This window comes from Zosterops lateralis (genome assembly GCF_965231275.1).
Source record: "Zosterops lateralis genome assembly, chromosome: 6".
Classification (NCBI taxonomy): Eukaryota; Metazoa; Chordata; class Aves; order Passeriformes; family Zosteropidae; genus Zosterops; species Zosterops lateralis.
This window is the reverse complement of record NC_139761.1, coordinates 38,895,411-38,911,538: the sequence shown is the minus strand read 5'-3', so window position 1 is coordinate 38,911,538 and position 16,128 is coordinate 38,895,411. Positions and strand designations below refer to the sequence as shown.

General features: G+C 56.1%; 1 protein-coding gene across 2 annotated transcripts in view; it reads right to left on the bottom strand.

Moving 5' to 3' along the window:
- Positions 1–15,735, bottom strand: part of DGKZ (diacylglycerol kinase zeta) — a gene marked incomplete at its 5' end in the record, with an annotated part of 47,626 nt that extends 31,891 nt beyond the window's left edge. The window contains 2 exons of one of the 2 annotated variants that reach the window (XM_083863997.1): positions 6,895–6,993; positions 15,472–15,735. In XM_083863997.1, coding sequence (XP_083720123.1) covers positions 6,895–6,993; positions 15,472–15,542 — 170 coding nt within the window. Of the gene's footprint in view, positions 1–6,894; positions 6,994–14,272; positions 14,458–15,471 lie in introns of those variants that run through there. The other variant, XM_083863996.1, reaches the window with a different exon arrangement.
- Positions 15,736–16,128: the final 393 nt, after the last annotated feature.

Below are 16,128 nucleotides of genomic sequence, written 5' to 3'. Positions count from 1 at the left end.
AGCCCTGTGGTCCCTGCGGTCTCTACACGTGCTGCGTAGAGATCCCTGTCAGGGCTACTGGGCATGGACATGAGAGCAAGGCAGCCCTGGCAACATCTCAGCACGTGTGCCAATTTGCTCAGAAGACTGTCAGTGCCACTGGGCACTCTGGGTGACCAGCCTGGAGGCATCAGGACAGCACTGCTTCACAAGGGATAGGCAGCTACATCATGGTAGCTTCTTTATACCCATCTTGTACTTGGCTGAGCAAGAGCATAACTCAGCCAGTCAGGAGCTGGGGACATCACAGGGAAGAGATACAGCCTCGAAGATGCTTTCTTTGAATGAGCAAGTCAGGGTGACAGATGCAGCACCAAGGACCAGCAGCTGCCTCAGGGAGGAGATTGTAGCAAGGCAAATAAAAGAAATACTGCAGTTTGACAGTTTGGCACAGTAGGCTTCTCCAAGTGGAAAAGGCCAGGCCTCAATCAAAGCAAGGCAAAAGTCATCCCACCTTCATGCCTGGCCCTTCACAAGAAAAGGCTCACACTTGATTTATGGGGAAGAACAGGGGCTGGGGAGCAGAAGGGATGGAGACTTTTTATACAGTTCCTAGCATTTTCCCAACACCCTTCTCATGGCAGCTCCATCCCACCTCACCCCAAACTCTGCATGATGCCATGGTGCCCTCTCCTTTTCACCACCTTCTCAGGGCAAATGTGAGATCTGTTTTAAGGCACATCTGCCAGAGTAGCTCAGATCCTCCACAGAGGCTTCATAAAGTGCAGAGTTTGCCAGTCCTAACATTCAGAGTAATGTTCCCATTACAACAATGTGATTTCCCTCCCAAAATCCATGGAAGACAGTGTTTTATCTTAATTTAAACCAAAACCATCTCCTTGGAGCCTCCTGGGCTGACTCTGGGCATTTATATCCCTTGACAACTTTCCACCATCATAATGTTATGAAGTTTATATGCCACTACAGTAAATAATCTGCCTCCTGGCAATCAAGAAACCTGACAGCACTGATGTAAACAATCTGTTGCTGCATTTGGCTGAGGAGCTGAACAGCAAAACTGACAGCCTTGAGCCATGAATTATCCAGGGCTGAAACACAGAGGGGGAGCCACCACTGTCAGCCATGGTGCTGGGACCGAGACTGAGCAGGGGTCGGGGGAGAGGCTGGTCACACAGTTTCTATTTTGGTCCCATCAGCAGGACCAGCGATGCAGGCTGGGAAGGATTTGCAGAGTTTTTTTCCCTCTCTCTCTCACTCTCAGTTTCCTTTCCAGAGTGACATGCATGAAGCCAAGGAACGGGGGCCTCAGCAGGGTGTCCTGGTGGTTTAGGTACCCAGACCATGGTTTCTTTTGCAGATTCCCATTATCACACCCAGTGATGGTCCCCTCCTTCAGTGTACACACAGCTCTGTTCCTCACAAGGAAGGATGCACTATTTAAAGGGTGCCCGGTCTCACAACCCAGCTGTTTGATCCAAACTCCCAGAGCAGCCCCAGAGTTTTTCCCCAGCACGTAAGAACAAAATCCTGGCACAGAAACTACTACCAGCCACAGTGCTGCCCCAGGCAGGGCAATACACAGTGTCTGCCCAGGGCAGCAGCCTCAGGGAGGAGGCGATGAACCTTCAGTAACAACAAAGCTGCAGCGTGGCAGATACAGAACACAGACAGTGATTCCTCGGACTAATAAGTCTCTGCACTTTCCAAAGCAAAGTCAAGAAAACCTCAGGCACTACACAATGGGCATTGATCACTGATCAGAAAGACAGGACTCACAGCCTCCCCCTCCAGCCCAGAGCAGGGATCAGGGAGGGCACCCCACTGCTCCTGGCATAAGCAGGGAATCACAGTCCTACCAGTACCAGAGAATATGCCAGGAGTCCACAAATCTGTCCAGCTTTGCCAAACTATCTCAAAGCAAAGTGACTGAGGACTGAGGATCCTGGCAAGGCACAGGCTGGCTCCCTGTCCTCTGCTACCTGCAGATTTTCTGCTGCCACCCCCATGCCACATGGACCGGCAGGATGAAAGCAGCAGTATGGGCGGCTGGAAATACACCACTGGCAGGGAAAACTCATAGAAACAACAGCCAGGCACCATTGAGTGCCACAGTGGCTGTGTTTTGCAGACCCCTCGCCTGAGCCCTGGGGACTGCTGTGGATCAGCTCGCTCCAGGCTCTGGCAGCAAACAATGCCTGACAGAAGCAAAGTTGAGGGTCTTGGGGATGACTCTGGGGTATGCTCTCCCTGCCCTTCACAGGGGTCTGGAACCAAATGCCATACCTACAAACTAAGGGCCGTGTCTCCTCCGAGGTCCCCTCCCATCCCGCCACCCAGCACAAACAAAAGTAGCAAAGGTGAGGGAGGGGGACGAGCAGGATAAGGAAAGAGGAGATAGGAGGAAAAAGCCCCCGTAACCTGATCCGGAGCGGCGCAGGGGTCCTGCAGGTGCCGAGCGGGTGGCAGAAGCTGCACCGCAGCAGCGGGCCGGCCCTCCCCTCCCAAGTCCTAGTTTGGCGAGAGCGCTTGGCTTCTCCCTCCGCTCCTCCCCGCGCTGCAAACCCTGACAGCGCTCGTTAAAATAACCAACTGCACTTCCTCTCCGAGCAGCCCCGAGGCCGGCTGGCCCCCGGCCGCAGGCGCATGCACCACGGCGGGCCCGGAAAGAGAGGGGTCCCCGCGGCGCCAGCGGCTCCCCGGACACCCAACTGCAGCCCGGGGATGGCGCAGCTCCCCTGGCAGCGGGGAGCAACGCGCCGAAGTGGCGATTCTCTCCTGCCTCCCTGGAATCCCGATAAAGGAGTTTGTATGGCTGATGAGGGTCAAGCCGCCAGCCACGGAGAGCCTGTGTTCGTGCACAGGAGGTAACTTGCTTCTGAGTTAGTCTTTGGTCCAGACAGGCTCCACAGACGTCTCAGGAGCTTTTTGTCTTGCCTCGTCGTCTAAACCCTCCATGGGACCTCTCATAGCCAGGTTGGGGACTTCCCCGTCATGCTTCACCACTATCCGGGTTCCCCAGCTGCCTCTAGGGATCTGCTCCCAGCCAAACACAACCCATCTTGGTTTTGGGACAAAACCCATCTCCTCTTTAGTCTTTGCAGGGAGGGGAGGGAAGGTCATGCCAAAGGCCAGCTCACTCTGTGATGCGTCACGGTCACCAGCTATTGTTATTTCTGTTATTTCGGTCATTCACCCAGGCGATGAGAGCCGATAGCCACACACAGGCCTGAGTGAGTGAGTCAGTGCCAGTGGCTGCAGCTGAGACCTCGTCCTTTCTCACACCCTGCCCCCTCCTGCCTGCCCCTTCCCCTTGCCTACATGTCATGGCTAAAATTAGACAGGGAGCTCTTCTCCTCTGTGTGTAGGAATGTGTGTGTGTTTGGACTGTGCCCAGTGCTCCTTGGGGCCTGGAGCGGGACTAGAGTAACACAATCATAACAAAATGTCACAGAGGCTGCAGCCAGTGTGGCGAAGGCGGCCAGCTGCCTTCCCTGATGGGTATCTTGCAGTTCACAGGAAAACATTCCCCAGAGGGTAGCCAGGCCCAGAGGCTGACTACCACCATTGCTGTCATCTCCATCACGGCAGAAAGAGCAAATGGCCTTTGTGAATCAGTGGGGAGGACACATGAGCAAAACCTGCCCACTGCCAAAGCGGCCGAGGATTGCATTCAGCCCTTTTCTCACAACACCAGAGGGGAAAGGGAGCTGCAGGTACCCAGGGCTGGCAGGAGGTGTTCAGCCCAGTCAGTCTTCTCCTCCCTCAAAACTGGAAGCTGATGAAGGATGGAAGGTTCTGCCTCCTTCCCTACACAGGGTATCTACACATCCTTTGGAATTCCCTTCCCACTGCTGGGAAAGAGCCAGCTGCCACTAGCAGTCAAGCAGGTCTCAGTATTCTCACAGCCCCAGGGCAGCCAGGCTGCCAGCTGCAGAAGGGCCTCTAAAAACAGGCCCCAGTCCATCACTGTTAAAACTCACTTACTGGACTGGCAGAATGTTTTATCAAAGAGAAAATTTAAAATGTGCTGCAAATAGTCAATCATTCAGAGCAAAGTAGTCTGATAAGAGAAACGTGCCATTCCTCACCAGCCCCACCTCCAGCGAAGGAAGCTTAGTACAGAATCACAGAATGGTTTGGATTGAAGAGACTTTAATGGGCATCTTGTTGCAACCCCACAACCATAGTCAGGAACACCTTCCACTAGACCAGGTTGCTCTGAGTCTCATCCAACTTGGCCTTGAAGACTTCCAGGGAAAGTTCAAACTTCCAGCTTGTCACCAACTGCCCCATGCCCACCCTGCTCTTCCTGTCCCCTGTGGACTATGCATAGCAGAGACTCCTGCTGATACCACTTGCTGCTCCTCACAGTCACCACAATCCTCTCTCTCTCCTGGGCTGGCAGGACTTGGATTTAGAAATGTAAACAGCCTGGAGGGGTTACCACTGGAGAAGTGTATTCCAAGTGGCCCCAAAATCCCTTTCAAGTCAATCTGACCATGAGGAGACCAGGTCACTAATTCTCCAAGTCCCTGGACGTAGCAGGAGCAGGAAGCCTAAGAGCCCTCTCCTTAAGTTCAGTCATGCAAACCTTGCTGCCATTCTCCTCCTACCCCCATGACTTAGTAAGCCCTCAGCCTGTTAACATGCAGACAAGTGAATGGTATGTGGTGGAGACCAGTGGCTCCCAGTGCTGCTGTCACAGGTTTCAGTCTGCTGTGTTCAAGCAGAAACCACTGCTCCAGGCCAAGAGGCTCCCCAGGCCCACGCAGCTCTGAGCAAGACTTTCCATGTGAGGAGATCCTGGTCCCACGCACCTGAAACCACACCACAAGTGGAAGCCCCTACAGGTGTCTGCAAGGGGGAGAACTGCTCAGCATCCCTGAGGAACCCAGTCCCCAGTGATCTCTACACCACAAAGCCTGAGACAGGAAAGACACCTCCCAAGCCTTCATTATGACCCTGTGACTAAGCAAAGCACATGCTGACTTGCCACACAAGTGGCTATTTCTTAGTTTAACTGTGACCTTGTTACTGATATCACATCTAACCTTTGGTTTCACTTTTTCACCTCATGGCAGCAAGTGACTAAATCTTTCTCCCACATCTCACATCAAAATTCAAGTAACTCCTTTTAACAATGTTAAATCTATTATTTCTTGGCTTTGCTGAATGTCAGCTTGTCCCACTGCAACAAATGGGAGGGCAGGAGGAAAAGTTGGGTTTTTTTCTCCTCCACCCTTTTTGTTCTAAATGCCCTCAGCATATCTGGTCTTCTGTGCTTCCTTTTCTTCTTTCATGTTAACATTCCCATATCTGCCAGAATCACTGATGGGCTTTTTTTTTCCCATCGTCCTTCAGAGAGGTGAAGAAGCAATGCCTGTACAGAGAGCAGACTACTGTCTCCCTTCCTGGAATGGACTAGCACTAATAAGTCTCTGCACAGACCAGTAATACTGCCTTGCTCTGCTTCCTGAGTTTCTCTGCTCCTCCTCCCATGCCCACAGAGACACTGAGTGCTCCAAAGACTCGTGATGTGTGAGGAGTAACCCAGGCTCCAGGTGCAGAAGTTGGGTGCGTGCCATTGTGAGGCTCTGCATGGTACCAGGACACATAAGCCTGTGCAGTGGGGAGCTGGCTGACAGCTGCCTTGGCTGGAGGCTTGCCTCTGAGCATCAGCCAGCCCACGGCAGCAGCTGACCAGTTTAAGCCATCAACCTCACCAGCCACTTCAGCCACAGCAGCATAAAAAAAGTTCTGTGCAGATGCTTTGTCAAACCCTTTCTTGCAGAAGGGAGGAAAGCAAAACCAGGAGCAATGAGTCGAGGCCAGCAGCGCTGCAGAAGGGACATGTCACAATGCTCAGCTGAAGTCAGCTGCAGGGAAAGGGCTGGAGTTGCACAGCAGAGCACCAGAGCTCTGAAGAGCGACCGTGCCCTCTGGTGTTCAACCCACGACTCTTTGGACCTCTCCAAAACCCATCCGCCTCCCCTCTGCAGAGCATAACTGGCCACACTGCCTCATGCTCCCAACATCTCCAAACACAGGACTCCCAAGAAGCCTTGGGAGACAAGATTTTTGTGTCTACAACATCAGACAAACAAGAGACTGAGTGGCATACTCAGAAAAGGCCCAGGATGCCATGCAGAGCAACTGTGTAGCAGAAGCCAGGAACAGCAGAAACGGTCTTCCACTGTGGCACTCACACACATGCAGCCAAATCCTGACCAGGCTGATGTGCTGCTCTACAAAGACTAAGGCATAGGGAGCCTGGGGATGGAACCTGGGACTTGTCCCTACCTCCACATCTCCTCAGGAGTACTTGTGACTGAGGTATTTCCTAGCCCCAACACTACTGCTAGCCTAGGAACTGGCTTCCACACAGCAAATATGTTCCAGCAATGGTGATTGTCTCCCAGGCCCTGCTTTTCCATCATTTTTGGCAGTCATAGCCTTACTGAACTTCAGACTGCTACAGCTAATTATTTTATTAATTATTATTATTTAATTCAGTCATTTAGCTAAACCACCCTCAGTGCTGTCAGCATAGGTCTTCCAAGCACTCAGCATGCACTGGGTTGAGGTACTCATGGCCCACACTGGCTAGGACATAGAGGAGTAAGAGCTCAACTGACGTTCAATCCAAACTCCAGCAAAACAGAAGCTGCCATGTTAGTCGATCAAAGTCCAGCAGCAAGCTGCCCTCTAAAACAAAGTTAGTGACACAGGCATGAGGCAAGCAGCCCGGCTTTCGGTGGCCTTGGTTATTAGTACAGACACAAGAGCGTAAAGTGGGGTGAGCGTGGGTGGGAGGGAGGAGGGCTCTTGAAAAGAAACGTCGCAGCAGCTGCTGAGACTGCACAGCCTGTGCATGCCAATAAAAATACCACATACTTATACACCGCTGGCCGGTGCTTTATCCTCCTGGATCCCCATCGGCCGGGCTGGCTGCCCTGGAGACAAGGCAAGACACCTTTGTGGGGCAGGTGGAGTCTAGGGACACAAAGAGAGTGGTCAGCAAGCCATGAACATTCCTGGCTGCTCAGTAAACAACACTATCCTCCCCCACCCTGGTTTTGCTGCCCCAGTGCCATCTCTCCACAACACATGCTCTCCCCTTGCCTTGGCACTTGCACATCCCAGGGGCTCCAGTGGCACCCGTGCCACCACCCATGCTGTCAGCCATGGAGGTCAATGCAGGCAACATGTCCATGAATCTGGAGTCAGCAACACCGCTTTTCCTTAAAGATCCAGTCAGCAAACATGAAGCACCACACTCCTGTGTCTGCAATACTAACCCAGCCCAGTCCAGAGTCACCTCCAGCCCAACCCAATCAGCTGCAAGAGGGCACACAACTCAAGGACCAGTGCCAGGCTGGCACCGAAAGAGAGCCCTGCTTCTGCTTCCCTTTCTTCTTCACTGTGCTGGCCTGGTTCCTGGCTGCCTTCTTTAACCTCGACTGCTGGGTCCAGGCATGGATTTGAATTTCAAATAAATCATGAAGGCACTCTCCAAGCCTTGCATGGAGGAACACTGTTTGGGCAGAGCAGAGCAGGGTACCTGTTCCCAACCCTCTGGCCCCTGCGCATGGACACCAACCCTTAGGAGCCCCGACTACCACCAGCCAGGGGCTGGATAGCAAAGCTCTTGGTGACCCAGTGCAGATGGGAAATGTCATTCTTGGGACCCCTCTGACACTCACCCCCACCACATCACTCACTTCCTCACTCATTCAAACAACAAGAGAACTTGTGGGCGGGTAACGTTTTCTGAGCCCAGGTGGGGGATCCTCAACAGTAGCCTCTGCTGGAACATCTCCCGGCCCCATGCTGATCTGCAAGCCTGCCAGGAGATGTACTGAGGAGCAGGATACCTCCTTCCATGCATCCTGGCAGCTCTCACAGGACAGGAGCCCTGTAGCTTCATAATCCTGCCATCTGCCAGCCTCACATGGGTGCAAAATCTCAGCAGGAAACACCCACCCCACCCCCTGGCACACTTCAGCAGTGGCAGCTGCTGTGCGCTAGCTGCCAGAGTGCCCCACGCCATGTCCTCTTGTGTGGTGACCTCAAGCTCGGGCAGTAAGAGGCTTAGCCCTGGATCTGAGAGGCTCCTGGGCCAGAGCCAGGGTGGCAAGGCAGGACAATGTACAGATAATCGGACCAAGTGGGAACTTTCACACGGAGGGGATGGCACGAGACCATCTGCATGGCCCCCTGCGCCCTCTCTTGGATGGCTACAGGCCATGGCCAGAGGCTGGGAGCTCAGCAGGAGGCTCCAAGCTATCTAAGGTACTTCCACCCTGTGATTCTCTATCCTCATCCTGTTGGAGAGCCCTGCTCACCTGGAGTAGAGGTGGGGCCTTCCACAGCCAGTGGGGAGCAGGCAGCAAGGAGTCCCCCTGCTCTCTGGCTGTGGATCCACACGTGGGCTGACAACAGCAAGTGAGGGACAGGCTGTTTGGCACATAGGTTTCCTGTGGAAGCCAAGCTGCACCAAAGCAAGGGGAAAACCCTCTGCAAGAAGGCTCTGTGGTAGTTGCTCTGACTTCCTGGGCCAGCCAGCTGAGATACATGACTTTCTTCAAAGCCATAGCATGTGCTGGAGCCAGGGCTGCTCCAGCCCTGCAAAGAGACAAGATGCTGCTGGGAAGCAGGGAAAGGGAGACAGAGTGAGTGGAGCCAGGAAAAGGGCAAACACCAAGCTCTTGCCTATTGGTGCGGGGTGGAATTTTCACACTCTGGCTGGGTGATCCCACATGGGGTTGGGACTAGAGCCTGCCACAAGCTGGCATCCTGCAATAATGTCAGGGAGCCAGCAACAACCCATGAGACACAACAAAGGAATCTCTCACCAACACGGGGCACATGCAGGACAGGGAAACAGCCAAAGGGTGGGACTACCTCCGGCCAGACCTCCATCTGCTCCCAGAGTGGGGCTTTCCCACCAGTACCATGTACCTGCACCCACAGCTTGGGCAGCATCCTGCAGTTCCCTTCCAGACAGGTTTCCCGTTCTCACAGCTGGGCAGGGCTTCTCTGAGATGAGGCATGCTTAGCTCATTTCCCCAGGCCCTGAACCACTGGGAAGGGCTGACAGCTGTCAGCTGGGCAAAGCTCAGCCAAGCTATTTCCAGCCATGGGAGCAATGGTCACAGGTAGAAACTGGAACTGACAGGCTAATCCAGACAGCACAACCTGCCCGGCAGCCAGGGCTGAGACAGGAGGCCCATCAACTCCTACTGTCTGGGACAGCATGGAGTGGGAAGAGATCCTCTCAGCTCCTTATCCTGGCACAATGAGGAAGAGCTTCCCCTGCGGGCAGAGCTCACATTTAAGTACAAAATTAGCACCCTAAGGCATCAACCCCTAAACTGTAAGGAGGAGGAGAACAGCACTGCATCTAACATATATGCCCAGTGTGGACAGGACTCCATCCCTGCTGGGCACCAGCCTGGCCAGTGCAGCCTCACTGCTTGCCTTGGCAGAGCTTCACCCTCCACCTGGCATCCTGATGGGGAGAAGAAGAAAGCCTCCCAGCTCCGAAACACAGAGTGCAGCTGCTGCTGGATCAGCAAGTTGCAACAGAAACAGAGTATACTTTTGTATTACTGGAGAGCTAGCCTAGGGAAAACTCTTGAACTCAGGATTACAAAGACAGAGCCACTTATTATCCCCAGAGCCTGGTGCCAGCTCAAGAACCAGCAGGACAGGTTTCCCCTATTTCCACGTCTAGCCTGTGTTGCCAAGCCAGATCTGCACCAGAGTCCCTACCTCCAGAAGTCTCCAGCAGAGCCCATTCACCTCTTGCCAGTAACCCATCTCTTCCAAAAAGAGATTATGGGCCCAAGGGTCAAGGAATCTTGAACTCAGCATCTCAAAGTCTGCTCTGGTTTAAAAGAACCAGCAAGCAAGTGAATGCATGGCTGAGAGATAACTCAGGAGCTTCAGCTCACAGAGTCACCTGGGGAAAAGAAAACAGAGCTCCATTAAGAGCAGAGCTGCAAGTTAAATTTAGAGGCTTTGCCAAGTCTCTGGGGAGACTGTCTGCTCCCCAGGCACTGCACGATGATAAGTGAAGGAAATCCTACACTGTGTCTCCCACCATCTGCCAGAGCTCAGGTTGCCTTTTGTGAGAGCATCGCCCCCATTGCAGAGGACTGGCCTCCCCTTATGAGCATCTCCTTAGTTCCCAAGAGGACTCACGCAATCAAACAGCTCTCAAACTCTCCCTCCTTGCACCACCCACAGCTCTGCCTCTCCCCTCTCAGCACTGTATCCTTGCAAAGAAAGACCTGTGTCCACTCCCAGTGCCTGACTCTCTTCCTATTGCTTTTGTTCGAAGGAGGAAACCTCCCTCCTTTCAGCCCCTTGAGGAGATTACAGGGTTTCCTGGAAAGGATGCTCCATCTCCTAAGAAGATTAGCGGAAGGTGTCCCTGCCCATGGTGGGGGGGTTGGAACCAGATGATCTTTAAAGTCTCTTCCAACCTAAACCATTCCATGATGCTATAATTAAAGGTCCAGACACCTTCTCTGAGCAGGCACGTGTCACTGTGGCAGCCCCTGCTCTGATCTAGGGACTGCAGGGGAGCTGCCAGTGGGTGCCTGGGACTGGAGAGACAACACAGGTGGCAGGTGGAGTCCACACCATGGAGGACCTCAGCCTCGGGAAGCAATCAGACCCCCCATGCTGATCCATTCCTGCCCTCTCCCACAGCCCCACTGTGAGCTGGCAGCTGTCCCAGCCTGGCTCCACTGTGAGGCTGCATTGGCTGCCAACAGGTACAGCTGCTCAGCATGCCCAGTGCTTTATTTTTCCCCTCGCTGAGAAAAAAAGTTCCTGAGCAGCCCCACAGGAGGTCAGCCCCTGAGCAGCGATCACAGAGCAAACTCAGCAGCGGAAACAACTCTCTCAGCATATCCCATCTGCCCAGCAAACAAGCCCAAGTGTCACTGCAGGGGACAACTGGGGATTCCCACAGGTGACACTGGCCTAGGCCCAGCTAAAGCTACCCTCCATCACCTCTGAGCAGGACAGGGAGCAGAGGCTGGAGGGTTTTGGAGCTAGTGGCATACAAAATCTGCATGCATGGAGGAGATGTAGGAAGATGATTGCTCAACAGCTAGCTGGCAGAAAGGTGCCTTGTGAAAAAGCTTGTCCCGAGGGAAACACTGCTCTCAGCCTGCCAGCCTGCAGAGCACAAACTTCAGGCCCCTCACTACCACCTGGTCTTCCCTCAGGGCACCTGGGGCTTACCCCACTGCGCAGCCTCTCTAATGCAGCTGCACAGGGGAAATTGGGCCCAAGGGCCAGCAGCTTTGAGGGCACCCCTCACAGAGCAGGGCTGGGGAAGGCTGGGCTGCTGTCCCAGTTGCACATCGTTCTCAGCTTTCACATGGGTGTAGGCATCAAGCTGCAAGAAACACAGTGACAAGTGACGTCCCAGAAAGATGTAGGCGGGTGCTCGGCTCAGTTTCTTGAGTGCCGTTTACCCACAGGCTGTGCCACCCACAGACCTTTCCTGGGGCAGTGACAGGCACCCCCAGGCTCACCTGCAGGCTCCAGCACAAGACCTGCCAAAGGGTCACAGCCAAAAACTTGGTCTCGTGCTCTGCTGGACTACCATCTGCCAGCTGCCCCACTGGTGGCTATGGTCCCTGCTCATGCTATCGCACCAGCCATTACACATACTTCCTTTGAAGTGAGACTTGTTACAGAAGCTCTGAATCCCACAGGGAAGATCCATTTCAGCATCCCACTTCACTGGCACAGGGATGAGCAAGAAACAGCCATTGTCCCGAGCACTTAAAATCCTTCCCCAGTTCCTCCCTGGAAAGGGTAAACTGTGTGGTTCACTCATAGCACAAGAAACAGGGCACCGAGAAAGGCAATTTAATCCTAACCACCTCTTATCTGATCAGCCCAAATCTCTTTATCAGCCCAATTAAAAGAATTACCCATCCATGGCCCGGATGCATGTATTGTGCACTTGTCTCTGTCGACTCTAGAGCCAATTACTCCACCCTCCTGTAAGGCAATTGTAAGCTACAGAAATAAGCCTGCTTGCAAGACACGGGACTAATGTATTGTACCACCAGAGGCCAGACCTTAGGGGCTCACCTTTCTGTTGCTTCAAATCCCCTGAGGGCTCACCTGCCCTGGGGACAGGACAGGCTCTCTTGTCATTTTGCAGACCCCTGCTTCCCCTGGCCATGCCTCCCAGTGTTGATACAGGCAGAGTCCAGCAAAAGTGTCCATTTCAGGAGATCTCTCTGTGACTTCTGGAAGCCAGGGCTCTCCAGAGACCTGCTCATGCCAGCGAGCAAATTCCTCCCTATTACCTATGCTTCCTCTAGACCTGTTTCTCAGCCTCGTATGGCTCTGGGTAAAACTCAGAAGAGAAGTGGTGCAAATTTCCTCACTGATGGCTGTTGGAAAACATTTGGTAGGTAGGGGCTGGCTGTACTTCTTGACAAAAGGAAGCGTAGCACAGCCTTCCCTCATAATTCCCTCAGAGGAGGTGAAGAAACTTCATGCCATCCTCTGCTCCAACGCTCAGGTGGGCATGAATTCAGTGGTGTGCAGCCAATTTTCCTGCATGACTTCCCATCAAGTTTACCTCCCACTGGTGTGCGTGGGAACCCCTTCAGTCTCAGAGGTCCACGGGAATCTCTCCTCACTACCCTGCAGCTCTGGTGCTGCGTTCATCACCCTCAGCCAGGGGGGATCTGGGTTCCTCCATTGGCAGCAGAAGGGTGAGAATGCCCTAAACAACCCAGTGGCCATTTCCAGGTGTCCTGGTGGGCCTGCTGGACTCCTCCAGCTCTTCCTGCCATCCCACTTTGCCTCTCCCCATGCGGCCCCACTGCCAAAGGTTGTTCACATGTGGAAAACTTGCCCTCAGCTCTGATCTACATTGCAGTAACAGTAGCCTGAAGCCCCAGGACTCAGACAGAGATGCCACACAGTATTGGGAACAGGCCAGAGACTGCCAGGAGCTCAAGGCAGCCCTTGCTGACAGCTGTGAAACCAGAGCAGAGAACACTGCTCTGTGGTGGACCTGACCTTGCAAGCCATCCGCTCCCAGGTCCGGCTGGGATGTGGAGGTGGAAATTGGAGCCTTTCCCCTCCTTTCTGCACCTGTGATACCACTCTGGTGGCACTGCATCCTGCTTCAACTGCTCCCATATGCCAAAAATACCCATGAGATGTAGAAAGTTTGTCACGGGGCCATCAACACAGCTGTGGGCAAGAGTTATCAAGTACAAGGAGAGGATGAGATAATGTGGGTGGTTTGGCCTGCAGAAAAGTTTGAGGGGGAACATTATTACTATCTTCAGCAACCTGATGGGAAAGTATACAGAGAAGATTGGGTCAGATGCTGCCCAGACGTCCACAGTGACAACCTGAGACAGACCAGACACAGGCTGCAACAAGGGAAACGGAATAGTTATTAGAGGAAAAAATTCCCGAGTAGCTGATGCACGGGAGTGGGTGTCCATGGAAGCTGTGTTCTCTGCACCCTGGCAACACTCAAAACTCAACATCAGTAGCCTGATCAAATTCGACCCTGCTTTGGGACAGCAGTGTGGACCAGGCAATCTCCAGAGCTTCTTTCAGACCTCAGTTATTCAGTGTTTTCAAAGACCTGCGGATGGCAGAGGTGCCAGGCTCTGGTACTTCGAGGTAGTTCGCCAACAAGAGAGGCTAAGGGAGACACAAGGAGCCCAGCTGGCTCTGGGACGGATGCATTCCAAGCCGGGATCCAGCCGGCAGCACGGGATGAGCACAGCCGAACCCCGGCAAGGCAAGAGTGCCGGTGTCGCAGGCGAGGCGCGGGACGGGCGTGCGGGGATGGAGACAGCCAGTTCTGGGCGGGTGGAGGCGAATCCCCCAGAGACGAGGCTCCGATTTCACGGGGACGACAGCGCGCACAGCGAGAGCAATGCTCCCCGACTTCCCATCACTCGTGCCAAGAGCTCGAAAGGAGGGAGAAACAAGCTCGCCCCGCTCCATCCCCACAGCCTGTCCCGCATCGTGCCCCCGTGGCTGCGCTCCGCGGGGTCAGCCCCTCCGGCCGGGCCTGCTGAGGCGGCGGGAGGCTCTCGGGGAGCCGGTGCTCCGCCGCCCCCGTTCCGGATGCCACAGCCAGCCCCGGACCAGGAGCCGGGCTCTCTCCGGCCCCGCTCCGCCGCCAGGTGCCGGCCGCAGGCGCCACTCGGAGCTGGCCCGTCCGGCGGGACCCGCCGTGCCCCCGCCCGGTGCTCACCTGCGCCCGAAGAGCTTGAGGCCGGTGAAGCGCTTGTTGCTGTGGCGGCGGCCCAGCGGCGGCGGCGGCGGCGGTCCCCCCTCGGGCTCGGCGCCGCCGGACGCCCCGGAGGAGTCGGCTGTGGCGGTGTCGGAGGAGTCGGCGGAGGGCGAGCCGCCGGACGGCGGGGGCCGAGCCGCCTGCATGGCCGAGCTCGGGGCTCGGCGCCGCCGTCGCGGCCGGTCAGAGCCAGGGGAGGACAGCGGGGGCGGGCGCGGGGCGCGGCCGGCTCGGGCTCCCGCCCCGCCGGGGCACGGCAGGCGGGCAGGAAGTGTGGCCGCTCACCGGGGCCCCGGGCCGTGCCGCCAGCGCCGCCTGCCGAGCGCGGGGACCGGGGACCGGGGCCCGTCCCGCCGCCTCAGGAAGCCGCGTGTCGGCCTCGCCGCCTCCCCGCGCTCGGAAGAGGCTCGGCGGCAGGAGCGGAGCCTCCCCCTGCCTCCGCCTCCCATTGTTCACCGCCGGACGGAGGGGACGGAGCCAGCAGCCCTGCCGCCGCCGCCACCGCCCTCTCCGGCCACCGGCGGCCTTGTCGCCCAGGCCAGCCCCGAGGCCCTTACCCGGCCCGGCCAGCGCCTGCCCCGCTCCTCCCTCAGCCCAGCGACACCGCCGGCTCGGGGACAGGGACAGGGACAGGGGCTGGCCTGCTCGCCATAGCTGCCAGTCCAGGCAAAGAGCAGCTCTCCCAGCCCTCCTGTGCATGGAAAACAGGCCGGCTGCAATGGCAGCTTCCCCGCTTCCCCAGGTGCGGAGCCAGGCCGAAAGCCGGGGCTGCGAGGGCTGCCAGGCCCTGCTCCTGCCCATCCCTCACACCCCGGGGCGGGTCACACTGGCAGCCTCAAACACCCGCTGTTTCCAGAAGGGCTGCTGGGGATGGGGACACGCTTTCCCAGAAACCGACAGCCCAGGCAAAGCCGGGCTGGCCCGCTGTGCTCACGGGCTTGGCATCGAGAGCGCTCCTGCGGCCCTGTGACATCCTGGCTGGGAGGTTGAGCTGCGCAAGCCCAGGCGCTTAGAAAAGAGGAGGGGATTGCGGTCAAGGCGCTGGGCAAGCAGAGGAAGCCTTTCCCCCAGACCCCGAATCGTGGGCTGTCAGCACTCGCCACAGCACCTTAGCCCCCCAACAGTAAGAGGAAGGCGGCAGAGCCCAGCTCGGTGGGTACCTTATGTCTACGTCCCCCGGAGGGCTCTGGGGAACGTCCCAGGAGCGGTGCCGCCACATCTGCCGCAGCATGAGCTGATGCGCTCAGCCAGCCCGGGGTTCACTCTCGCTCTTCCTCCCCCAGCAGCCGCTTTCCGGAGTCATCCCGAGGGCAGGTCCCTGGCAGTGCTCCGCCGCCCGGCCGGGGCCCCGGCTTTGTTTGCACCCTCCACCTGGTTCCTCTCTCTGCACACTTCCTGGAAGTGTGAGGGAGGCTGTCATCGCAGCCGGCTGGCGGCCTCCTTCCCACGGCGCCGGCCACCTCCTCTGCCGGGTGGCCTCCAGTGGAGCCTGGTGCGCGCCCTCGGCAAGCAGGAGCACGTCCTGGCATGCTGGGCTGCGCGCCCAGGAGCCGCACCTCCCTTGCTGGGTGGTTCTTTGAGACAGCCCCCTCTCCCGAAGCTGCCCCAGCACCGCCAGGCACACCGGGCCATGGCAGTGCGGGTGTCCTCCTGCCACCCACCCTGGGCCGTGCACATCCTTACCCTGCAGGGCACCACTGCACTCAAAATTCCTGGGTGTTTATGTCCTCCCTGTGTGGCAGGTCTGGAAACAACCTCCAGCATCTGCTCAATCCGCACCGGGGTTCATTGAAAAAATGCTTTAGTAAACCAGGAAT